This window comes from Patella vulgata, chromosome 5 (genome assembly GCF_932274485.2).
Source record: "Patella vulgata chromosome 5, xgPatVulg1.2, whole genome shotgun sequence".
Classification (NCBI taxonomy): Eukaryota; Metazoa; Mollusca; class Gastropoda; family Patellidae; genus Patella; species Patella vulgata.
Genome location: NC_065883.2, coordinates 50,641,933 through 50,669,865, shown reverse-complemented (window position 1 = coordinate 50,669,865; position 27,933 = coordinate 50,641,933). Strand labels below are relative to the sequence as shown.

The following is a 27,933-nucleotide window of genomic DNA, read 5'->3' as shown; positions in this document are numbered from 1 at the left end:
ATAAAGATATGCTTCTTTCTCCGTCTCATGAACATAAATAATGTGTATCAATTTCTAGTCAATCTGTTGATAACTTCAGCCTCTAAAGCCTCAACAAGATTTTTCAAATTGATAAAGGGTTATTACTCTGACAGTAATTATCGGAAATCGTTGAAAATCAAACTACTTCTTCATCTTCATGAATATATACACTGTTTATAAATTTCAAGTCAATCAGATAATAAATTTAGACTCAACGGACGAGAGCGACAGCAATATACTACCACATCTCAATGTGAGCTTTTTTTTGATAGCAGTAAGAATGCATTAATATCAATGACTAGTTAAATGAGTATATGAAATCAAAGAAACTGTATTGGATAATACAGTAGTGAAAATCTGTCATGCACTTCCATTCAAACCAAGTTTCAGTGCGTGTATGGATTTTTTATAGTTGTTATTACACACTCTGAATATGCCATTGTTAGTAATTATTAATAATACAAACTGTTAATCACTCGAGTATAAGTTGAAATATCATTCACAAAAATTGTTAATAAAGTCTATTTGAAAAGTTTAAGAGTAATTTTGTAGCAATCGCCAAAAGTACACAAAAATATATACAACAGCTAAATACAAAGTTGAAGGGGTAAAACAAGTTTCAAATGAAAAAGGAGACTTAAAAAAAACAACAAATAACAATAATGCCCAAATAGCAAATGACAATCTGATTAAAACACAGATCCAATTTCGTTTCGTTTTTATAGTTCAAAATTTCGATTTTACTTGTCTTAACACTTGTATCTGGAAGTGTTGTTATTTAACTCGTGTTCTGCTTGAAATGAGGGGTCAGCCAATCAAATGGTCTGGTGAAACGAGCGTTTGACCTGTTTTGCGCGGAACTGTGGGTAGACATTAGCGGCAATAGAAATCAAAACAAAGCAAAAGTAGATAAAAAAAAACAACCTGGCGGTCGCTAATTGGTTAATCGAATGACCGACGTAATCGGGTCAAATGTCGCTTGCTTGGTACCTGACGTCAAAGAACGTGAACTCCCGCTATAACTTGTTAGATCTACATGTAGTATAGGCCATTGAAAGTATAAAAAACGAAACGAAATATAGATCTATATTTTAATTAGATTGATTAACTTGCAAAACACTGATCATTTGAGTAGAAAATAAACAGGGAAAATATTTGTCAAAACATATTATGAAACACACAAATGTTATAAAAAATAGAATAAAAGGTTTGAAAATCTACACAAACTGAAAGTAAAAAAAAAACAATAGGGGGGTTCGAACCTTTAAGAATTCTGCTGTGCCTGCCTGAAAGAAAGTCAATGTAATGCTTTTCATTAAGATAATATAAATAACAAACATAACAAAAGAATCAAAATAGATTCAAATTATTCTACAAACAATCAAATGATAAAACGTCACATGTCAAGTTTAGCATCAAAACTAGAACAGCCCTAAGGCAACAACTCTGCATTGACTGCATTTCCTAACACCAAATGTAAGCTCAAGCATCATCTATTAGTAGCTTGACTACTACATGTACTTGAAAAGGCTTTATTTTCTGTTAAATTTTTCACACACTTCAACAAGCACAGACTTTAATCAAGATACCCGGTAATTTTTTCTGCGGCAATTTGCTAATAGGTGTTTCCATGCAGTTAAAAAAAAAAGAAATGACTCCATTGGTAGCAAATCTAAATGATACCCCACCACAAAATATTTAAACATGAAATAAAATATAACCGCACACAAACAAAACAAGCATTCAAGACAATCCTCAATTTCAAGCACCAATATAAAATGATTAAATATAGAAGTTTATATATTTCTACCTGGCGGCTTGCCGTTGACAAAACACTAGAACAAATTATATAATATACATGGATTTCAATTGCAAGAGAAAGGAAATATGATCAACATTAAATGCACAATGTAGTGGTATGCATCTCTCTCCAGCCAAATAAGAAATATTGAATTAATTAATGATAATTGAAAGCAGAGGGCTATTAAAGGTTTAAATGTAAATGGGCTAAATGAGTTTGGTATGTTATGGTAAGCAATCACTATGTTAAAATACTTCTCCACATAAAGTCAAAGATATAGATTATAATTATGTAAATTCAAATAAATTGGCTAATTTTAACTGCCATAACATCATGGATTACAAATCCCAATTCCGCCTGTAATCGAGAAAAAACAAGCCAACAGTGAGGCTGATGTCCCCTGCCGAAATCTCGAAATGAGTAGATGACAGTCATAATGAACTATACACTAAGTTTCATCACTCTCTTCTATCAGATAGAATCAAAGTCAAAGAAATTGCTTAGCTCTGCTTAGCTTTAGCGGGAAATGTTAATCATTGAACTCAGTCAAGATATTCACCTAATGAACATCTAAATCAAGTTTAAACATTCTATCTCAATTAAAAGCAGAGTTGTTATGTTCCAAAGTCTCGACCAATCAAATTGCTTATTGCTCCTTAGCCTAAGCAGACAATTCTCAGCATCGCACTTAGTCAAGGTAATGATATAATGAATCTATACTAAAGAGTTTCATCGCTCTCACTTAATTATAACCAAAGTTATTCTGCCCAAAAGCTTCAACGAAATTGCTTACCGTAAGCAGACATGTCCATCATCGAACTCTATCAATGCATTCACCTAATGAACGCCTACACAAAGTTTGAACATCCTACCTTGATTGGAAGGAGAGTTATTATGTTCCAAGGTCTCGACCAATCAAACTGTTTATAGCTCTGCTTACCATCAGCAGAAAATGTTCATTGTCGAACTTAGTCAAGGTATTGATGTGATGAACTATACACCAAGTTTCATCACTCTCACTTAATTAGAACTAAAGTTATCGTGTCCCAAAGCATCAATCAATCAAATACCCTAAGCAGAAAAAGCTCATCTTCAATTTCAAACTCCATCAAGGAATTGATCTAATAAACACCTACACCAAGTTTGAACATTCTAGCTCAATTAGGAGAGTTATTGTGTCCCAAAAAAGTGTGATCAACAGACAGACGGACACCCCATTTTAATAGTCTCCTGCTTTCTTCGAAAGGCAGGGACACCAAACCAGTCGATATTGATTCATAAACCAGCTGCTGCCAGGCAGGATATGCCCACATTTTGCAAGAGATGGATAGAGAACAAGCTGAAAACAAAAAGAGCCATAATCCAGAAAGTAATGGTCTGAAATGTGCAAATATCAAAAGGGAGTGAGATTTTTGGAATATAAAGATATGTTTTAAGTTGGATAAAATTGTGACCTCTAGAAGGTCCATAACCTTTGTATTGCGTACCTATTATACACAATTTGCGTACAAAGAGCGGCCATTTTGTCGGGCAGTTTCATTTCAATTTTCGAGAAATTCCAATTCAATCTTCATTATGGTGGAATGGTGATATATCTAAACGGTTTTTAAAATCAGCAAAAAAATTGTGACCTTCAGAGAATCCACAAGCTAAAAATGTGATTTTTCAACCAATCAGGGGCCATAATCCAGGAAGTTACCTTCGGATATGTGTGATTATCAAAAGGAACCAAGATCTCTATGACATAAAAACATATATTTAAACTGTGGCCTCTAGAGGGTCCACAATCTTGATATACCATATTTTTACACTATTTGTGTACAATTTTTGTCTGATTTGCAAGAAATTCGAACTCCACCGTCATTAGTGTATAACTGATATATTCACACGTTTTTTTTTAAAACAAGAACCAGCGGCTGCCAGGCAGGATACGCCCACAATTTTGAGAGATGGATAGAGAACAAGCTAAAAATGCGATTTTTCGTACAATCAGGGGCCATAATTCTGTAAGTTACGGTCCGAAATGCGCGAATATCTAAAGGAACCAAGATCTTTGGGTTATAAACTTACATTTCAAGTTTCAACAAAATCAGATAAAAATTGTGACTTCTATAGGGTCCACAACCTTGATGAACCATATTTTTACGCTATTTGAGAACGAGGGCGTCCATTTTGTTTGTCAGTTTTGGGCCGATTTTCACGAAATTCGAACTCAGCCATCCTTGGGTGTAACGGTGATATAATAATACGTTTTTTTTTTAAATCGGATAAAAATTGTGACCTCTAGAGAGACCACAAGCTAAAAACGTGATGTTTCGTACAATCCGGGGCCATAATTCCGGAAGTTACGATCCGAAATGCACGAATATCGAAAGTAAATAAAATATTTGGGCTATAAATATGCATTTCAAGTTTCATCAAAATTGGATCAAAATTGTGACCTCTAAAGTGTCCACCTGCTAAAAACGTGATTTTTCGTACAATCAGGGGCCATAATCCATGAAGTTATGCTCCGATACATGCCAGTATCGAAAGGAATCAAGATCTTTGGGAGATAGACCTATATTTCAAGTTTCGTCAAAATTGGATAAAAACTGTGACCTGAAGAGTGTCCTCAAACAAATTGTGGACGGACAGACATCCTGACGGGCAGGGACGACGACAATATTTGTCTACATGAAAATGTGGGCGTATAAAAATTGTATTTACATTCATTTTCCTTTTTAATCAAGATAAAGGAAAAAATGGTGTCTCAACATAAGAACTTTGATTTATGTTGGATGTGGAGTAAATATAAATACAATTTTTTTTATAACATAAAGACCGTTTGACGTGTAGTTTCCAAGCTCAAGCAGACTTGGGAAATGTCATCCACAAACCAAAGACAGACCCTGCATCAATTCTAAAGTCTATTCGTAGAAAACAAAGATAGTTTGCCAGGCAATGAAACATACGACCACATCAGCTACATCGTCTGGCCAGTCAACAAGAGTTGTCGCATATTTTTACTTTTTTCGATAATGAAACATTTATAATACATTAAAATCTGATGAAGAGTAACAACTCATTAAGTAATTATCAGAAAACCCTTAGAATTTGTTTGGTTTTTATAAAGTTCTGCCCCATGCTAACGTTTAGCATACAAAACTTTTAACGTCATGGATTTAGCTGTTCAAATCATAAAAATTCATTGAAAATCAATATACTTGTTCGTCTCAAGACCTTAAACTCTGTGCATCAATCTGAAGTCAATCAGATGATAACTTTAGCCTCTAGAGCGTCACAAGATTTTTCAAAGTGATCAAGGGCCATAACTTTGGCAGTAATTATCGGAAATCGTTGAAAATCAATATGATTCTTCGTCTCATGACCTTAAACACTGTGTATAAATTTGAAGTCAATCGTATATTAACTTTAGCCTCTAGAGCATTTACAAGATTTTTTGAAGTGATCAAGGGTCATAACTCTGGTAGTAATTATCGAAAATCGCTGAAAATGAATAGACTTCTTCATCTCATGACCTAAAACACTGATAACGGGCCATAACTCTAGCAGTAATTATCGGAAATGGCTGAAATTCAATAGGTTTCTTCAATCGGATATTAACTTTGGCCTCTAAGAGCCTCCACAAGATTATTTGAAGTGATCAAGGGCCATAACTCTGGCAGTAATTATCGGAAATCACTGAAAAACAATAGGCTTTTTTGTCTCATGACCTTAATAAACAATGTGTATAAATTTTAAAGTCAATCAGATATTAACTTTAGCCTCTAGAGAATCCACAATGGACCGCCGGACGGACGGAGGAAGGCAACGACAATATACGACCACATTTCAATGTGGGCGTATAAAAAGTAAAGAAAGGCATGTGACAATGAAATGTTCAATTATAAAGAAAAAGCTCATATTTATGTTCAAGTATTTTCAACAAAAAAAAAAGCAAGAAAGGCTTTTAAATGGAGAGAGGCATAACCTCAGGCAGTGCAATTAATCAAGTTTTTATACCTTTAAGTCACTTTTAGTTTTTACTTTCATTGAGTGTAATTTAATCTGGTAAAAATATAGTAAAATAATATTTTTGCTGGATAGAATGTTTGACTCAAATTTCATGAAAAATAACTCAAAATTCATAACAAATATTGTGAATAGCAAAATGTTTGTGAGAGAATACAATGGCTTTATAAAAGAAGTTATTTAAGGGGCTAACAGAATATCATGTTGATTTTTTTTCCCACAAGGGTTGTTGATATTTTGAACAAAAATTAATAAAGGCCTGTGCACAGCAAGGATTATTTATCAGCGATTGTCCATCATTGATGATTAATCATTGGTCTGCAGTAAATTATATAGATTGTTAAAGTTTCATCTGTTCCTTTTTTTTTTTTTTTTACTGGCAGTCCATCACAAATAAACCATCAGGGCTGGTAAAATCCTTTTCTAAATGCATATTTTTGTAACATTGTTTCCTTTGATGACAGCCACTATGTTTAGTTTTGTATAAGTGAATGCTTACATTATTTTGTAACCATGAAGATAAAGTACAATTATTTGCCCAACAGACTGTCATCAACAACACTGACATACAAACACTACACAAACATTGAGTAAACAATAGATATGATATATATGTAATAATATGCCCTCCTATTGTTAGTATACATATAAAAATATAAATTGTTGCACAAACTTACTTCTTTTGCTTCTGATTCTAATTTTTCCATATTCATAACTACATCTCCTTCATCCTCGGTGTTAGCATTTACATTATTGGTAGTAGAAGGTTTGCCTGAGTTATTTGTCGGAGGGCCTAATGCTGACTGAAATTGTTGATACTAAAGAAAAAATAAAAGGTTCAGCAGATTCTGTATTGGAACCCAAAAAATATTACATACTACAATCAGTATAATTTCCATAAAAGAGTCTTATGTCCAAGGGAAAAACAGTTTCAACAAAAGCCCTTGAGCTTGTTACCCGCTATTTACAACTTATTACAGAAAATGAAAATGTCTGCACCCATCATCTAAAAAATAAACAGATAAACAAGGTAATTACCACAATTCTGGATTCCTTGAGTTGACAATCTGGCAAGCAAATTAATCAAAGATGGCGGAATCGAAAATGATGCGGAAAACAAACAGAAAAAGAGAGGTAGGCCTGCTGGTAAAACATCATCGAACACAAACTCCAGGGAAGACTCTACAAATAACTCCCCAGCAAAATCTATGGGTAACAAAGAAAAAGAGGAAATCTGGAAGTGTAAATTGTGCACAAAAATCTTCGTTGATCAAGATGATAAACTATTAGAGTGTCAAAGATGAAGGGATCATTTCTGTATAAAGTGCCTGAACAAGTCAGTAGAGGAGTACAACCTGATGAATAGTAGTGACATTATGTGGTTCTGCATGCCAAGCAGAGAAAAGTTGTTGACAAAGAAATTGAAGATAGGTGCAATGACATGAAGATATTTGACAACCTAGAGGAGGAAATGAAGACAAAGTGAGGGTTATGGTGAGTGAGATGACAAAAGTTCTAGATGCTGAGCACAAAGATAATGACAAAATCACAGGTAACGATGCAAGTGAACACAATGTCAAAGCAGTCATGACAGAGATCAATGAGAGAAAAAACAGGAAATGTAACATGATCATTTATGGCATTATGGAAAGCGACTCTGAAGACAGAAAAGTGAGACAAAAATATGACGTAGATAACTTAAAAGGAGTGGCGGAGGCATGCGGTGTGACGTTAGCTGATGAGAACGTGAAAAAAAAAACCGTATGACTCGGTAAATACAACATTGAAAACAAAACCAGACCTCTAGTAGTTGCCTTCTCAGAAACCGAAAAGAAGATAGATTTCTTTAAAGGAGAATCTAAACTGAGAGACGTGGATAGATTCATGAATGTACGCATTCCATCGATCTAACAATCGCAGAAGGAGAGGTTGAAAGAAACTTGAACAAAAAAGTGAAAGATCTCAATAAGAAAGAGAATGGTTCGGGGGAATTCAGGTACCGAGTAAGAGGACCACCCTGGGCAAGAGAAGTGGTAAAGGTCAAAGAGAGAGAGAGAAATGGGGTTTAACGTCCACTCGACACAAACTAGGTCATTTCGGGACTAACATATGGTTTAATTTTATTTCAATAATTCGCTTGCGCGTAGGGGTCTTTAGCAGTGGGAGGAAACCGGAGGACCTGGAGAAAACCCACGAGGTTGGACAGGCGACCCTACTCCTTGTCACGTACAACCGGGGATTTGAAACCACGCCAGTCGACTCAATGACAGACTTTATGATACAGCGCGCGCACGCTAACCATTCAGCCATCCACCCCCCCGGTAAAGGTCAAAATCAAGTCACATGTAAGAATTGTAACAAATGTAAATAGTGTACAAAGTGGTCCTGTTCAGACTATAAATAAACTATCAGTCTTCTATACAAATGCAGATCAATTTAAGAACTAGTTTAATGAGTTTCAGGTAAGGGTCTGGGACGCTAAATATATAGTGATTGGCATAGCAGAGGTAAAGGCAAAGAAGAGTGTAAATATTCCGAACCCTGCTGAATACACAATGGACTGGACAAATGACTTTTTATGTTTCATATTTACACTTCCAGATGTCCTCTTTTTCTTTGTTACCCATAGATTTTGCTGGGGAGTTAGAGCGTTCACAAGGTTCAAGAAAGTGAAACAAGGGCCATAACTCTAGACGTAATAAACAGAAATTGTTGAAATTCAATAGGCTTCTTCGTTTGACTAATTTAAATAATGCATGTAAATTTCAGAAAGATCGGATGATAACTTTTGGAGTTAGAGCGTTCACAAGGTTCAATAAAGTGAAACAAGGGCCATAACTCTAGACGTAATAAACAGAAATTGCTGAAATTCAAAACAGCTTCTTCGTTTCACTAATTTAAATCATGCATATAAACTTCACAAAGATTGGGTGATAACTTTTGGCTTTAGAGCGTTCACAAGGTTCAATAAAGTGAAACATGGGCCATAATGCTAGATGTAATACTAATAAACGTAAATTGCTGAAATTCAATAGGCTTCTTCATTTCACTAACTTAAATATTGCATATAATTTCACAAGGATTGTATGTTAACTTTTGGCATTAGAGCGTTCACAAGGTTCAACAAAGTGAAACAAGGGCCATAACTCTAGACGTAATAAACGGAAATTAAATAGGCTTCTTCGTTTCAGTAGAAAATGCTCTATATTGAAAGTCAAAGTATGATTTAATGAAACTTTACACCAAATTTTACCGTTCTCATGCAATTAGAATTAAAATTATGGTGTTACAAAGCAGCTGCCAACCAAATTTCTTATCTCTTCTCGAGCCTAAGCGGGGAAATGCTGACCATCAAACTCAAGTCACCTAATGAACATTTACACCAAGTTTGAACATTCTACCTCAAATAGAAAGAACCAAGGTTATTACTTTACGAAGTTTTGGTACAAGTTATCGTATGTATCGTTCTTTCATGCTAAAGATACCTTTTCTACTTGTGAAAAGCGAGTGGAGTCTAATAGTTTTTTCATATATACAGAACTTGAATTGTAGTAAAAGTTCCATGAACAAATCAATAGATATGGCATGTTGCCACCCTTTTCTACGAAATTGTTCATATGGTATAAAAACACTATATTTTCTAGTATGGGTCAGACTGTAGTTGACAGGCTTTAGATCTGTAGTTCATAGCTTTAAACTATGTAAATACCATATTGATCTGTAGCATTGGAAACAATACCTTTTGTAAACATGGACTATCCCTGGCTAACATGTGGATTTTTGTCCAAGCATCTTCACGTTGCTTATTCTTTTCTTTTTCCCTACAAATAAGAATAGATTTGTACAAATTATTTATTATACTAGCAATCTAATATTAAATACAAACTCACTATATCTTTATATAAGATTAAGACTATGAAAAAATACATCAGTTGTCTCATATAGAAAACAAGAATGAGGCTAATTTAACAAGCCAACAGTGAGGCTGATGCCCCGGCTTATATACTAACATAAATAGATGACACTGATTAATTAGTTGCATGCAGAGGTTGCAGTCACGCAAAAATCTGCGTTTCTCACGCATTTTCTTTCAAAATAAACACAAATATTGACGGCTACTGTGTAATTTACATGCAGAAAATTTCCCTGATGTGAGAATAATTAGATTATTCTATGTCGTAGTTTGTACACTACATCAATTTCTGTGCTTCACGCAGCATTTACACACCGCTACTGTATGTAGTCTCTGTATGTTTTTATATTTCCTCTTTAAAATAGGGTTGTTCACATAATGATTTTACTTGCTTCTATTGAGTATTTTGAGAGGCTCCAAGTCACGCAGATGTAGAGGGCAAAAACGCAACATTTTTTAATGTCTTGTGTATTTTTACGCAACTCGAAATTGATCGACTGCAAGCTCTGGTTGCACGTTCATCTTTTTGTCCAGCGTCAGCAACTCGAAATTGATCGACTGCAACCTCTGGTTGCACGTTCATCTTTTTGTTCAGCATCGTGCAATCCAACTGCTGATCTATACTTATATTAAGCAGAAAATTCTCATGACCGAACTTTGTCAAGGTGTTTATGTAGTTTCATCGCACTTGCCCTATTAGAATCAAAGTTATTGTGTTCCAAAGTTTCAGTAAATCAATTGATTAGCCTTAGACTTATGAGTAAAATGCTTATCATGGAGTCTCCTAATAAACACCAACACCAAGTTTGAACATTATACCCCAGGGGACATAATATAATTTGGTGTAAAAGGCTCTAAGAAAACTATCTTGATTCCCTGCCTGCAACTAGCCAAAAATACAATTATCACATTTCAACTGTGGATGGCAATAGAAATGAAATGGGAGTTTAATGTCCTACATTTCTGAACACCGACTGGGCTACTGAAGACGGGCATACACCATACATACAGTGGGCTATGAGGGAAATTTTTCCCAGACAGTAGCGCTACAACCTATTCTTATTTTGAATTCCAACTGTCAAGGCTTCTTTTACGTGCACAGTACACAACAACATGAACATGGGACTTCGGTTTTCCATCCCATCCAAATGGCTAAAGACTGTCCTGGCCACACCTTCCATCCTGCACCCACTGAAAAGGGGGAATCCTGCTGGAAAATACTGGGTAACTTTCTCAACGAACACCAAGATCGAACCCTGGACCACTTGGTTAGATAGCCAGTGCCTTACTGAGTCACTGATGTTCTTACTTTTGTCTTTCTACTTTATACTGTTGTGTACAATCATCAAATAACTTCTGATTCATTTCCATAAATAATTTCAATGCATTATAGATGAGCCCATGTATAGTCCTAGAAAATAGTATAATAATTAATATAACATTAGTATTATTATTAATCTATACTGTGTACAAATCAATTAGATAATCTCTTATCACTGTAACCCAGATATCATTTAATGTTGTGTATCTAGCACTAATTTCTTTCACATTCGTATAATATCAAATCTTTGCTTAAAAGTTCATAAAAATCGTTTAAAATCACCAAAAATCATCTAATTTGTACTTGTGTGCAGTTTAAAGCTGACCGATTAATTTTGATAATGAGTGTCCAATTTACTAGTATTTAATTTCTCAATCACTGTTCAAAAATTAATCATTATACATCATTAATCAATTGGGTTCTTTTTTTAACAGTGATTGAGAAATTAAACACTGACTCATTATCAAAATTGAATGGTCAGCTTTTAACTGGACAGAAGTAGAAATTAAACGATTTATGGTGATTTTAAACAGTTTTTGTGAATTTTTAAACAAAGATTTGATATTAAACGAATGTGAAAGAAATTAGTGCTAGATACACAAGATTAAATGATACCTGGTTTACAGTGTATATTCTCTCAATAAGAAAGTAAACATTATAAGATTACTGAATTTGTAGTTGTAGAACTAGTTCAAATGATTAAATGTTCTCTAGTTGGGTCATCTTTTTTTAAGTCTTGCTTTTTTAATTTAATAATTTCAGCCATAAGTACAGATCAAATATAAGTATCATGGTATCTGTAACATCAAAAAATGGTGTTGACAAACACAATTATCAATAATTGGCAACATGTTGTCAACTAAGGTTATTGCCATGGAAACTAATCAGAGAATTTTTAGGACATTGTTTCATAAGTGACAAGAGAGAGAGAGAGAGAGAGAGAAATGGGGTATAACGTCCACTAAACACAAACTATGTCACTTCGGGACTAACACATGGTTTAATTTTATTTCAATAATTCGCTTACACGTAGGGGTCTTTAGCAGTGGGAGGAAACCGGAAGACCCGGAGAAAACCCACGAGGTTGGACAGGTGACCCTACTCCTTGTCACGTACAACCAACGAATCGAAACCACGCATGTTGACTTAATGACAGACCTTATGATTCAGCGTGCATGTGCTAACCATTCGCGCCCCCACCCCCCCATATGTGACAAATAAATATCTCGAAGAAAGTCACATAAAATACAAAGTATCAAAGATTAGTTTATTTTGGAGAACAAAGTTACTTGTATGTCGGATAAATGAAATGAAATGAAATGGGGTTTAACGTCCTACTGTTCTGCTCCTAACCTGGGCTTATGAAGACGGGCATACGCCATACAGTGTGCTATGAGGGAAATTTTGCCCGGGCAGCGGCACTACGGCCTACTCTTATATCGAATTCCAACTGCCAAGGGATCTTTTACGTGCACGCCAATGTGTACACGGGACCTCGGTTTTTCGTCCCATCCGAACGACTAGACAGCTTTCCTTGTCAGCCCCTCCGTCTTGCATCACTGACAAGGGAGAACCGTGCCGGAAAATCTGGATGAACTTTCTCGGCCAATGCAGGGATCGAACACCCGACCTCCAGGCTAGCGAGGTAGCGTCTTACCCACTTAGCCATGTGATCCCCCTGTATGCCGGATAAAGTACATCAGTTATCACCATATCAACAGATAGGTTGCCAGACAATGAAACATACGCCCACAACAGCTAAGTCGTCCGGGCAGTCAACAAGGGTTGTCGCATATTTTGTCTTTTGTGATTAACCGAGGAGAACATTTACAACACATGAAAATCTTATTTAAAGTAATTAAGTGATTATCAGAAATTGTTAGAATTTGTTTCGGTTGTTTGTCTCATGGCCATGAACAATTTTGATAATTTTCTGTCTCTTGTAAGTTTAAGTCTGTGATAATTTATGTAGCGGCAACCAACAGCAAGGAATAATTTAGTGAAAGAATTTTAAAAAAAAAGTTTTTGGATTTCCGGAATTATTGCTGAATTATTAGTTAAAATGGAAAAATAATATGATATACATATGTAATGAACTGTGCTAAATTTCTGTGCTGTTAATCTCTATTGTTCTCTTCCACTTAGTGTCATTGATCTACATCAAAACCCTCATTGTTTTCCCTCAGAAAATTTCAAACCACTTACGACTGAAAGGAAATCTGCAAATTAATTAAACATACACTATGCAAGAGCTAAATCTGCCTATTGCAGGTCTTTCTTTAGGCCTGAAATGTTATCTAAACTATTAATTAGACATTTATTAACAAAACAAGACCATAATCGACTCTCGATGGCATCGGATACTCGAGATTTTAACTACATTAAAACGGTTCGCCATTTAAAAACTTAATTTAAAAATGGGAAAGCGAGGCTAAGTCCCGATTATACTAGTACCCTGGTTACCACTGTGCACGCATCTGTCAAAACTACAAACAATGATAACTTGGCTGAGAATGAAGTAATTTGAATGAAATTTTCAATATTTTCTTTTTTCATCACCTATTTTTGAATTATTATAGCAAGAATGACAAACTCTTTATTAAACTCTTAACTACTTGTATCTTTAAATCAAGGTGTTAATCTCAACAAGTGGATCATTTTATTAAATCTATTAACTTCAAACAGTAGATCATTAAACCTTATGATTAAGTATTCAGTAGGTGACCTGCAATCTTTCAGAAACAACTCTGTTAAACTAAATCCTAGTATTACAATAGTTTTAAAATCTTTACATCTTCTGAAATCATATCAAGGAAAAAGAGCTGGATCAAGAAAACAAAAGCCTATCAATGTTCCAATCTGTTTTACAGACCTAATGCGACATCCGTCTTTTATCTCTGTCCAAGATGACTGACCTTTAAAAGGTCAGACCGCTGTAGTTCTAAGGGTGACGTCACATCACAATGTTTACCAACAAAGCAAGATGGCATCGATAACGCCAAAAAAGATTACTTCTGTGGCTTGTTTTTGTTGTTTTAAAACAATTACGAGCAGGTCAATCAGATTAGAGGGTAAAAAATGTACTTCTGAAAGAATTCAGAGTAGACAAACAGAAAAAAACGTCAAATTGATGGTCACACGTGCGTTGTTTACATTGAACGTAGTAATATGAACTGGTACGGGCAAAATTATATCATTTTACCCATTTTACGCCTCCGCGTACTATTTTCTGTACCTATTTACGCTAAATATGGAATATTTTTTATCAAGATATACTTCAAACACCTTTATTTATTTTTCTAATACTAAAAAAAATGTTTCAGAATTAAAATTTGTCGAAAGAAAAAAGTTAATATTTTGTAGTCATTAAGTCGCATCGATGTCATCTTTATCAGTGATTGTAGTGGCCAAGCGAATATTCACTGCGGATCAGTGTGTCAATGTTCATGTAACATACAACAATCTGAATGTGAATCAAGGCAAAGGGGTGTTTGTAAATCTAATTTAGTATCTATTGCTACCAGGCATGACCCCGATATCAACAATGGAATTAAATTGGGGCTCATCAACGCCCAATCTGTGTGCAACAAAATGATTGCCATAAATGAATATATCAATGAAAAATTACTCGACTTGCTGGCAATAACCGAAATTTGGCTCTCTGAAAATGACACTGTTATCATCAGTGAATTATGTGGTGATGATTTTGATTTTATTATAGACAGAGGTGGAAGCGCTGGTCTTCTCTACAGGCATAAATTCGAATGCATAAGAGAACAGGTCAACACTAGCTTTCATTCCTTTGAATTTGTACAATTACTTCTCAACAAAAGACTTCGACTTGTGATATTTTATATATCATCTCCCCCATCAAAGAAAAAGAAATCTTGTAATCAGGATTTTCTGAAAGACTTCGAGACTATGATTTCCGATCTCATTCTCCTTAACACAAGTCTGCTTATTATTGGAGATATCAACTTACACTTTGTTATGGTGTTGAAACTACTATTCGGATATCCGTTAACGGATACAAAATAACGGATATCTGAATCATTTTACTATCCGTTACAATCTTCTGAAATTCCATTATATTCTATATAATAAAGTCATTTTTACATTTGATTACTTTGAAATTTTCCCCAATGCAACTGATCACGTACGCAGGCAAAATTTTGAACAATCGCTCAAGTCGACAACACAGGTTCCACAGTATAGCATTTCTTTGCTAAGGTAGCAGACAACAAGGCTCAGTGTACACGGTGTCATGTGAAACTTGTATATAAGGGTTCAAAGTCAAGTTTGCGAAATCAGGGGTTTGTTTATCCAAAGGCGCGACATCAATGTCAATCGACGTCAACGCAGATAATAATAATCATAATGGCGACGTTATGGGAACCCATCAATGCCAGATTTCTTCATGTATGATCGGAAGTCCAATCCCAATATACATGTACTCCACTGAATTGCAAACTTTGACCAGTAAAGTTGCCGAATTTTGTGCAAGAGATATGCACCCTCTTAGCATTGTAAACAGACAAGGCTTTATTGACATGATGAATAAGATAAACCCTCGATATCGAGTACCATGCCATACCACAATCAAAAATTATATTGATAAAATGTATGTCACCGAAAAAGAGCAGTAATTATCGGAAACCGTTGAAAATCACTAGGCTTCTCCGTCTCAAATTTAAGTCAATCAGATATTAACTTTAGCCTCTAGATTGCTTGTGGACGCCGGACTGACGACAATATAAAACCACATTTCAATGTGGGCATATAAAAACTATGTTAGATTAGAGAGACAGGAGTGACAATAATTATATGACCAGTCACCACAGTGCCTGCATAAAAGGTGAACTATACATCCAATGGGAGAGACCACACTGTCCCTTTCACTTCATATAGAAATAAAATAATAGTTAATTAATTACGAAAAAAAAATAATGAAATTTTAATAATGCAAATAATGCAAACAATAAGCAAAAAAAAAAAAAAAAAAAAAAAACACTCAGGGTAGGGATTGCAGAAATAAGCTTTCATTTTCCTATATATAGTTAGAATACATGCCTATACATATACATATAACTGTATGACAGAAATAGATACATGTATAGCTGAAATAACCAAATCAATACATATTCCCAACCCATGCAAGCAGAGACAATATTCATTTCATTTCTTATTCTCAACATTTTCTTCTTAGCGCATAGGTTATAAAAATGTCAAGATCTTAGTGTTTGTTGTGTTTAAATGGTGAATGTCAGATTATAATGAAATGATGATCTAGAAAGAATATCGAATGATAGAAAGCCACAAAATTATAACAATGGTTTCCAGTTTCATATTTGAACAGGATTTTTTTTTTTTTTAAATTTATGGCATCACATTCCATTTGATACCACAATATCAATATGTATTACAATACAGATGTCGCAATATGAGTAATGCATTTCGGATAAATAATATTAAAGCCAGAAAGTAGTTAATAAATGAACATCATGAACAGTTGGAATCAAGTAAACTTTTGACAAGGGGTGTGTAATGACTGTGTTTCTTGTGCAATAAGTGTTGGTTTATACCAAAATTGTGTTAAATTTACAAAATATATAATCTTACACAAAATAAAATAAGACATATCTATTTGGCTCCTCACTATTGAATACAGTGCTAGATACTGAATCCTGATACATCAATTCAAAAATTGATTGTATCAGTAGGTCTACATTCTGTACATATACAACACAATTTTTTTATTTAAAATTCAACTACCAGTAGTGTAATCTGAGAAGACAACTTATGGGTTTAACATCCACAAAACACAAGCTATGTATTTCATGTCAATTTATTTAAAGGACAATATTGGTGTCAGTCATTATTATATATGTGATAAAACTGGTTAAACACATTCCAAATATAATTTTAACACAGAAATCATTGCTCTGGAAGATGTGTAACAAACACTTGAATAAACGGAAAGTGACGACAAACATGCCAAACACGAGTTATCCTTCTTTATATCTGACTGAAGTAACGAGTGATAATAGACACACGATCGATAACGAACAAATTAGAAGATAGGTTGCCAGGCAACAAAACATATGCCCACAGCAGCTAAATCGTCTGAGCAATCGACAAGGGTTGTCGCATATTTATTCTTTTGTAATTAGGGAATTTAATAGACAATTTCATACAGATGACATTATAATTTTCGTCGTTTGAGGGTTCGCAAGGTTCGCAAAACTAAAACATGGGTCGTAACTCTGAAAGTAATCTACAGAAATTGTTGAAATTCGACAGTATTTTTCGTTTTACTAATTCAAATAATGCATATAAATTTCATACAAATCGGATGATAACTTTTGTTGTTCGAATGTTCACAAGGTTCAACAAAGTAAAACAAGGGCCATAACTCTAGAAGTAATTGACGGAAATTGCTGACATTCAATAGGCTTCTTCATTTCACTAATTTAAATGATGCATATGAATTTCATACAGATTAAGCGTTCACAAGATTCAACAAAGTTAAACAAGGGCCATAACTCTAGATGTAATTAACGGAAATTTGCTGAAACTCAAATTTAAATGATGCATATAAATCTCATACATATCGGATGATAACTCTAGAAGTAATAAACGGAAATTGCTGAAATTCAATAGGATTCTTCTCTTGACTAATTTTAATGACACATGTAAATTTCATATAGATCGGCAGAGCATTAGAGCGTTCCCATGGTGCAACATAGTGAAACAAGGGTCATAACTGTAGAAATAATTGACGGAAATTGCTGAAATTCAATAAGATTCTTCTCTTGACTAATTTAAATGGCACATATAAATTTCATACAGATCGGCAGTTAACTTTAGAAGTTAGAGTGTTCACAAAGTGCAACAAAGTGAAACAAGGGCCATAACTCTAGAAGTGATAAACGAAAATTGCTGAAATTCAATAGGATTCTTCTCTTGACTAATTTAAATGACACATGTAAATTTCATACAAATCGGCAGAGTGTTAGAGCGTTCCCATGGTGCAACAAAGTGAAACAAGGGCCATAACTCTAGAAGTAATTGATGGAAATTGCTGAAATTCAATAGACTTCTTCGTTTCAATAATTTAAATCATGCATATAAATTTCACAAAGATCAGGTGATAACTTTTAGCGTTAGAGCATTCACAAGGTTCAATAAAGTGAAACAAGGGCCATAACTCTAGACATAATTAACAGAAATTGCTGAAATTCAATATACTTCTTCGTTTCAATAATTTAAATCATGCATATAAATTTCACAAAGATCAGGTGATAACTTTTGGCGCTAGAGCATTCACAAGGTTCAATAAAGTGAAACAAGGGCCATAACTCTAGACGTAGTTAACAGAAATTGCTTAAATTAAATAGGCTTCTTCGTTTCACTAATTTAAATCATGCATATACATTTCACAAAGATCGGGTGATAACTTTTGGCGCTAGAGCGTTCACAAGGTTCAATAAAGTGAAACAAGGGCCATAAATCTAGATGTAATAAACGATAGTTGACGGTTATTGTTTACTTCAATACTTGTCATCGACATGACGGAAGCTGCTGTTTTTCCAAACATTGACTCGCGTAACCAGCCTTTGATTTGTAACTGTTTTTTTGTCGGCTTTAGCCGCTTGAACTTTAAACAAGCCAATTGGTAAAAAAAATGAATCGGCCACTATGGTATCATAAATTCATCTACTTTCGGCTAAATTTAACGGGTTAATTATTACTTTTTGATTAAGTAGTCAATCAACTTGCTTGTTGGCTACAATAACAGTCATACCTCTCGGTATGGATTGCGAATCTCGCTCGGAAATCGCGCTTCTTCGACGCTCCATTTAGATTCCAGGTACCGGTAGATAATAAAATAATAATTGGATCATGCATTAATGGTTTCGCTGACCAGTTGTTACAGAAATTTAAATCTTAGTTGAATATAATCCTCAGATAGAACACCGAATACACCGAGAAACAGTCACTAATAATATATTTTTCCTACAAAATCTTCAATGCCAAATCCGCCGATGACACGTGACATCAGTTGGAATTTCTAGGTCAATAAGTCAGCGATTCTAGGTTTAGTTTTAAGTAGTGTTTACCGTTATGATTTTTTATTTGATACACATGCTGGCAGAGGCTAAATATTAAACATATTGTCGTTATTATTGAAAACTATATGGCATAGTCGTACAGCATTTTATTTTAAAGCAATTTCAATTATGGTTGTAACGTGATCACTGTGCCGTGTGGTTCTCATGGACAAATGAATAAAAACATATTTGCAAGTTACGTGATAGACAAAAACTACAAATTGTGTTATGAAAAATACCACGGTGCTGTATCATTTTATATCCATCCAAAAAACGAACACAGTAATTTATTCAGGAATATTACTGACACGAATTTCAAGCCGGATCATGAATATGTAAAATTTTCCGAACAGTGTAGCTGTAGGCCTACCTATTATTAAAGGTAATGGAAGCTTATAATTTTAAAACCATTTCCTAAGGGACCTCATTTGACTCAATTCTGGGCTATTGTGCTAACAATCAAGGGCGGGATAAGCGAGTTTATGCCAACACCATTCCTCAACGTTATCGCCTGAAGGACCCACATGACCACGTGCCACACAGGTCCTGCGGGCCTGTGCTTGGAAAATGTTTGTTCCGGACACTGGCCATAACTCTAGATGTTATGAACAGAAATTATTGAAATTAAATAGGCTTCTTCATCTCACTAATGTAAACAACATATATCAATTTTAAAAAAAATTGGATGATAACTTTTGGCCTTAGAGCGTTCACAAGAAATTGTGGACGATGGACGGACGGGGGCGGCGGGAATATACGTCCACATTTCAATGTGGGCGTATAAAAAGTAGTTCCTTTTCAACTGACCAATCAAATTCATGTAAAGCGATATCTCCTAAGGAATATCGCAGTAGATTATGAAATATATCACACAAGCGATATCTACTGTAGAGAATGTATTATTGGGTGATAAAACAACTTTACATCTTCCATGGAATTATCAGTGAAATGAAATTCGCCTGTGTGTCTGTTATCGCTCGTTACTTCAGTCAGTTATATAGAAGGATAACTAGTGTTTATCGACACTTCCCATTTATTCAAGTGTTTGTTACACATCTCCAGGGCTAGAAATTCACGCAAATCTCTGAATCTAATTCGCGCAAGAGCTTACCGATTCGCGTAAAATTTTTCTAAAAAAAAAACCCCCAAAAAACAAGCCAACAGTGAGGCTGATGTCCCCCGCCGAAATCCTCAAATAAATAGATGACACATATTAATAAATCGCACATCTATTTTTTTCAAGTGTCAAGCAATCAAACTGATTATCAACTATACACTAAGGTTCATCACTCTCTATCAGATAGAATCAAAGTTAATTTGTCCCAAAGCATCGACCAAGGAAATTGCTTACATGCATCTCTGCTTAGCTTTAGCTCGATATGTTAATCATTGAACTCAGTTAAGACGAACATCTATATTAAGTTTAAACATACTACCTCAATTAGAAGCAGAGTTTTTGTGTTCCAAAGTCTTGACCAATGAAAATGCTTTTTGCTCCTTAGCCTAAGCAGAAAATTCTCATCATCGAACTTAGTCAAGGTATTGATGTAATGAAACTATACACCAAGTTTCATCACTCTCACTTAATTAGAACTAAGTTATCGTGTCCCAAAGCATCAACCAATCAAATTGCTTATCTCTGCTTACCCTAAGCTGAAAATGCTCATCTTCACACTCCATCAAGGCATTGACCTCATAAACACCTACACCAAGTTTGTACATTCTAACTCCATTAGAAGGAGAGTTATTGTGTTCCAAAATCTCGGCCAATCAAATTGCTTATCGCTCTGCTTACCCGGAGCAGAAAATGCTCATTATCGAACTTAATCAAGGTATTGATGTAATGAAACTATACACCAAGTTTCATCCCTCTCACTTAAAGATACATTATGGAAGATTCGATAACGAGTTGGCAGTTCTCACTATAATAATTAAAAACTAGATAACGTAAAGGCAATTTGCTGAAAATTTCATTCAAATTGATCCACTATGAACCGAGAACTAAGCGAATGAAATTTCTGCCTAGCCTCAGTCATCATTACTAAAGTCAGTACGATAAACAGCACAGTCTCGATTATCCATTTAATCGTTTAATTGAGAAGGAAAGTTATGCAGTAAATCGGCTCACAATCCACTTAAGATCGCAGGCTAGCGATGCCATCTGGAGTTGATTATGGTCTGGATAAGTTAATTAATGTCTAATAATTTAGATAACATTTCAGGCCTAAAGAAAGACCTGCAATAGACAGATTTAGCTCTTGCATAATGTATGTTTAATGAGAACTAAAGTTATCGTGTCCCAAAGTATCAACCAATCAAATTGCTTATCTCTGCTTACCCTAAGCAGAAAATGCTCATCTTCGAACTCCATCAAGGCATTGACCTAATAAACACCTACACCAAGTTTGAACATTCTAGGTCAATTAGAAGAAGAGTTATTATGTCCCAAAAAGTGTGACGGACAGACAGACGGACGGACGGACAGACAGACGGACGAACCCATTTTAATAGTCCCCTGCTTTCTTAGAAAGGCGGGGGACAAAAGAAATCTCAGAGAATTGTCGAGTCTGACTATTGAATGTCAGTCAGGGTCAGTATTCATCAGGGGGCTGTATTTTGTCGGCTTTAGCCAATTGATATTTAAAACAATGAATTGGCCACTAAGGTATCATAAATAATGAATCTACTTTGGCTAAATTACGTGTTAATTAAGAAGACAATCAACTTGCTTGTCGGCTACAACAACAGTCATACCTTAGTGAGAATCGGCCAGATGTGGTTCGTAATCTGAATATTAGCACATTTAACAGTGATTTTGATAATCCGGTAAAATAAACAAAACAAGCTTGCTGATTATTCATAATAGGTTCAGTAAAATAAGCCACGTGGCCATTGAAGACGGTCTCGGCATGGTTTCCGAATTGCGCGTCTTCCACGCCCCGTCCTTGTGAATTTCAGGTACAGGTAGATATTAAAATAATAACTGGATAATACATTGATGGATTCACTGACCTGTTGTTAGGTAAATTTAAATCTTCATTGAATATAATCCCCTGACAGAACATCAAATACACGGAGAGAGAAACAGTGGATAATTTCCCAACAGTGGATAATTTCCCGACAGAATCTCCATTGTTGAATTCCAATGACATGTGACATATCAGTTGGAATTATGTCAATAAACCAGTTCTAAATAATAGCGTTTACCGTTATGATTTTTTATTTTATACACTACTGACAGGCTTAATTTTAAAAATATTATTGAAGGCTATATAGTCGTACAGAATTTTGTTTTATAGCAATTTCAGTTATGGTTGTCACGTGATCATTGTGCCGTTTGTCTGTAATCGACGAATGAATAAAAACTTTTGCAAATACGTGACTGTTACATGATGGATAAAGGACTACAAATTGTGTTATAAAGAAATGCCACGTCGGCGTATCAGCTTATTTTGGCTACGGCATTTTCTCATAGTCATACTGGCAATAAACAATAAACATAATTTTGTTTTTTAGTCAGTATTATTAAGATTCGAAAGATTCGTGCAGATTGCATATACAGTAGAAAATGCATTAATCAGCCACCCAAGGGAATTTTCACAACTGACCGCTTAACGGGAGTGGCCTCTTAATAAAATCTCGTTGCTTTTTGTGCCGACATAAATTAAATATTACGCTTGGGTGCATTGGAAGCGGTAAATTTGGCCGTCGCTGAATCTTGCGCCGAACGAAAATTCTTTACTCAAATCTCGGCCATAACTTAACGGGAGTGGCCTTTTAATAAAATCTTGTTGCTTTTTGTGCCGACATAAATTAAATATTACGCTTGGATGCATTGGAAGCGGTAAATTTGGCCGTCGCTGAATCTTGCGCCGGACGAAAATTCTTTACTCAAATCTCGGACATAACTTCTGTAAACTTGTCATTTTGTACCAACCTTCGATACTACTGTCTGCCATTGTGATGCATTCGATAATATTTATCCATTTTTGTGAAGAAAATTGATATTTAAAACAATGAATTGGCCACTAAGGTATCATAAATAATGAATCTACTTTGGCTAAATTACGTGTTAATTAAGAAGACAATCAACTTGCTTGTCGGCTACAACAACAGTCATACCTTAGTGAGAATCGGCCAGATGTGGTTCGTAATCTGAATATTAGCACATTTAACAGTGATTTTGATAATCCGGTAAAATAAACAAAACAAGCTTGCTGATTATTCATAATAGGTTCAGTAAAATAAGCCACGTGGCCATTGAAGACGGTCTCGGCATGGTTTCCGAATTGCGCGTCTTCCACGCCCCGTCCTTGTGAATTTCAGGTACAGGTAGATATTAAAATAATAACTGGATAATACATTGATGGATTCACTGACCTGTTGTTAGGTAAATTTAAATCTTCATTGAATATAATCCCCTGACAGAACATCGAATACACGGAGAGAGAAACAGTGGATAATTTCCCGACAGAATCTCCATTGTTGAATTCCAATGACATGTGACATATCAGTTGGAATTATGTCAATAAACCAGTTCTAAATAATAGCGTTTACCGTTATGATTTTTTATTTTATACACTACTGACAGAGGCTTAATTTTAAAAATATTATTGAAGGCTATATAGTCGTACAGAATTTTATTTTATAGCAATTTCAGTTATGGTTGTCACGTGATCATTGTGCCGTTTGTCTGTAATCGACGAATGAATAAAAACTTTTGCAAATACGTGACTGTTACATGATGGATAAAGGACTACAAATTGTGTTATAAAGAAATGCCACGTCGGCGTATCAGCTTATTTTGGCTACGGCATTTTCTCATAGTCATACTGGCAATAAACAATAAACATAATTTTGTTTTTTAGTCAGTATTATTAAGATTCGAAAGATTCGTGCAGATTGCATATACAGTAGAAAATGCATTAATCAGCCACCCAAGGGAATTTTCACAACTGACCGCTTAACGGGAGTGGCCTCTTAATAAAATCTCGTTGCTTTTTGTGCCGACATAAATTAAATATTACGCTTGGGTGCATTGGAAGCGGTAAATTTGGCCGTCGCTGAATCTTGCGCCGAACGAAAATTCTTTACTCAAATCTCGGACATAACTTAACGGGAGTGGCCTTTTAATAAAATCTTGTTGCTTTTTGTGCCGACATAAATTAAATATTACGCTTGGATGCATTGGAAGCGGTAAATTTGGCCGTCGCTGAATCTTGCGCCGGACGAAAATTCTTTACTCAAATCTCGGACATAACTTCTGTAAACTTGTCATTTTGTACCAACCTTCGATACTACTGTCTGCCATTGTGATGCATTCGATAATATTTATCCATTTTTGTGAAGAAAATCGATGAATTCATTTTATTTTATCAAAAAAGCACATGAACACCTATTTACAGGGGTGTAACTCTGTATGTAATATTATAGGAGGCGCTAAGAGAGATACTAGATGATCGTGACAAAACTTGGTACTTTTATTTTATTCAATCAGTATCAAATAATGTGTCGTTACGCGTGAAAACAATGATCAGGTTAGTCGTTTAATAAAACAAAAGATTAATTAACAGATAATCCCGGGTTGATTGTTATGTTTACATTTCTTTTTACCTGATCAGTGGGGGTCCAGTTAATTAACTACTACTCACGGGATTAGCGGGGGTGTTACAAAGAACGACAAGATGGTATCATTCAACAATGGCCGTTGAATGGGCGATGTTTTGTTGAATTTATTAGTAAAATAGTGACCGCTGGCCGCGTTAGAGGAGTGACCGTTGAATAAAGAGATAAAACAACAGAATTTCTACGGGGGGAATTTATCGTGACCGCTTACAAGGAGATGTCGCTGAATAGGAGTGGCTGTTCATACAGATTCTACTGTATGAGAATCCTCTTAGATTCTCGGAAAAAATGACGAATTTCTAGCCCTGCATCTCCTGTAGCAAAGATCTCTGTGTTAATATTATATTTGAAATGTACTTAACCAGTTCTATCACATATGTTATAATGACTGACACCAATATTGTCCTTTAAATAATTTGCTTTTACTTTTATGCAGGAGTCTTTAAAAGTAGAAAAAAAACATATCACCCAGAAGGTGACATAATTCCTTATCTAGTGACATAAACTTATATGAATATAATTTGTAATGAAACAATCAACCATTGCCAAATCAGTGTTATTATTTACATTATAAACATAGATCTACTTCTACCTACACCTATGAAAGGAATATCAAATATTATCTGATGAATTTGATTAGAAACCCTTCTTACTTGTTCCAATGTTCTTTACTTTTGTACAAAGCAGGAAACATAAGCGGTAAAATTGTTGACGCATTTTCCCCAATCAAACTCAAGATGTATTCATTATTCCAAAAATACAGTGCTCTTTCTGCCACCTGTGTTAAAAAAAAAAGAGACAGGAAAAAATTGTTTCATGCAATTCCACAAAAATAGAAATAAACACATCCAAACCAAATGTACCCGCAATACATGGTAAATATAAATGATAGAGATGACAGGCTGCACTGTAAATAAAAACAATGTCACATACAAGCCAGCAAAATATTAATCATAAATACCAGTATATTAAAGCTTGATTATATATTTAGGCCTAGTCAGTTTATAACGGGAGGGCAGGGCAGCAAATTCGACATCAATTTGAAAACCGTCTCTTACAAACAGGAATCTTATTACACTATCAAGTTATCTGAGGAGTACATGAAATTAAAGAGGAATTATCGCTCGCACTAATAAATTAAATGTGATTTAATTTTTAACAATAAATTCAAATGACCTTAGGGCTTAGACATAAACCAATGTTAGTTGAAACTTTTTGAAACCCATCTACTTCTCAGCGATGTATTGGCCGATTGGTCTGAAATTGTGCATACAATCTAATTTGAACATCCTCTTTCAAAGGCTATAGGAAAATCACGTCGATTGAAAACAATCTTATTTTTATTCAACCAGTGAAGACCTCTGTATAAATGATTTTTAGAATCCATCAAAATGATAATCTTCAAATTAATATCATTTCTGCCGTAGTCATATTTGTCAATACACGAATGTCAAACTAAAATAAAATATGAAGGCTGCAAAATCAAACACAAGACAAAAGTAGGATTCAGAAAAAAAGAGGGGTAGGGTATTAAAGCAGCACTCTGTTTAAATGTGAGACAATGGTAGAAGAAATGGTAACAATATAATCATGACAACCTTTCAAGCACAGCCCCGTTGTTGCCATGCAATGTCTTACTTGTTCCAATGTTGTTTGGTTTTATATAATGCTGGGAATGTAATAGGCAGTATGGTGCCAACATTATCACTGATGAGACTGAGAATATACTCATTGTTCCAGTAATATAAAGCTCTTTCTGCTACCTGAAAACATCATACCCTCGAAAAATATTTACGTAATCATAATTAACCATTACAATTTTCCTTTTATCAAAAATAAGAAGACATGTAAAAGAAATAAAAAGGTAACATTTGGTTTGAAAAATATACAAATGACAATAATAATAAGCTTTAAAAATATAATTTTGCTAATAATAATAGTTTATGAAAAATATAATGCTATTTTTTAAATAATACACTTTCCTTTAAAAATGTTAAATTAGCCATAATGTCTTGGATTGGTCCGAAGGTTTACTTGATATGAGGAATTTAAACAAAGATCTAAAATGATGGTAATACAGCCCTAAGGTAACATGATAGTAAGAGACAGGGATGTAGCCAAGTCGGGCAGCGCCAGGCGCTTGCACCCGGCACTATTTTTTGCCGCCCAGCACAAAGAAAAAATCGAAGAAAGCCGCCGAGTCGTATTTAAACCCCTTCGTCCTTCTCTGTACACAAACTCAGCGCTCGAAATTTACCACAGCAAACTGCAAAGCCATGGTAAAAGCCCATGCAAACCATGTCTGCCAGGGCATAATTTATTTTTGTGTGCCGTAGTAGACCATATTATCCCAAATTATACTATTCAAAAAAAGTAGGGGATATTTGATTTTGGGGGCATAATACTAAAATATGCAAATGACTACGAAAAAAGTCACTATAGAACCTAACAGAAGAAACATTTCCAGTAACATGTGACGCCCAAACGCACCAATAGCTACCGCATGGAATGCAGGTGATGCTTGGGATCATCATGGGGGTCCAACCCAAGATTTGCACGACTCTGACTTTGAATGTTACAGTCATTGTGGCATTGAATTCCAGGGTGGAAACATCAGTTTAATTGTTTTAGTGACCAGAAAACAAATTTTGATATGCGTCGGCTTACCCAAAATGAAAGGTTACGTGCCCTTGGCATGCTACAGATCGGCACAACACAGGCGGTTGTGGCGCGGACGATGAATGTTTCTCAGTCTGTCATAAGCAGGCTATGGTCCAGATACCGTGATACACAATCTGTACAGGACAGACCACGCTCAGGTCGACCAAGGGCGAAAACTCAAGCCCAGGATCGATTTATCCGTACCTTGGCCTTGAGAAATCGTGTCATCACAGCAAATCAGATCAGCGCTCGTCTTCAAACAGACACTGGTGTGAGAGTGAGTGGCCAGACGATTCGGAATCGACTGCATAGGGGTCACCTTCGCGCAGGACGTCCTAGCGTGATCCCTTGTTTGAGAGATCATCACATTCAGGCAAGACGTCGTTGGTGTAGGGATCGTCAACACTGGGATAATCGACGCTGGAGCAATGTGATGTTTTCAGATGAGTCAAGGTTCACTGTTGAT

The 27,933-nt window shown here is 35.1% G+C and overlaps 1 protein-coding gene across 10 annotated transcripts in view; it reads right to left on the bottom strand.

Moving 5' to 3' along the window:
* LOC126821162 (serine/threonine-protein phosphatase 2A 56 kDa regulatory subunit delta isoform) overlaps positions 1-27,933 on the bottom strand; it is a 112,729-nt gene that overhangs the window by 21,823 nt on the left and 62,973 nt on the right. Inside the window, exons 12-18 of one of the 10 annotated variants that reach the window (XM_050549537.1) lie at positions 25,460-25,584; positions 11,059-11,160; positions 9,576-9,657; positions 6,514-6,654; positions 5,828-5,872; positions 1,832-1,856; positions 1,284-1,307 (exon numbers count right to left, since the gene is read on the bottom strand). In XM_050549537.1, the coding sequence (XP_050405494.1) occupies positions 1,284-1,307; positions 1,832-1,856; positions 5,828-5,872; positions 6,514-6,654; positions 9,576-9,657; positions 11,059-11,160; positions 25,460-25,584 (544 nt within the window). Of the gene's footprint in view, positions 1-1,283; positions 1,308-1,831; positions 1,857-5,827; positions 5,873-6,513; positions 6,655-9,575; positions 9,658-11,058; positions 11,161-25,459; positions 25,585-26,440; positions 26,570-27,933 lie in introns of those variants that run through there. The other 9 variants (XM_050549534.1, XM_050549539.1, XM_050549533.1 and 6 more) reach the window with 9 other exon arrangements.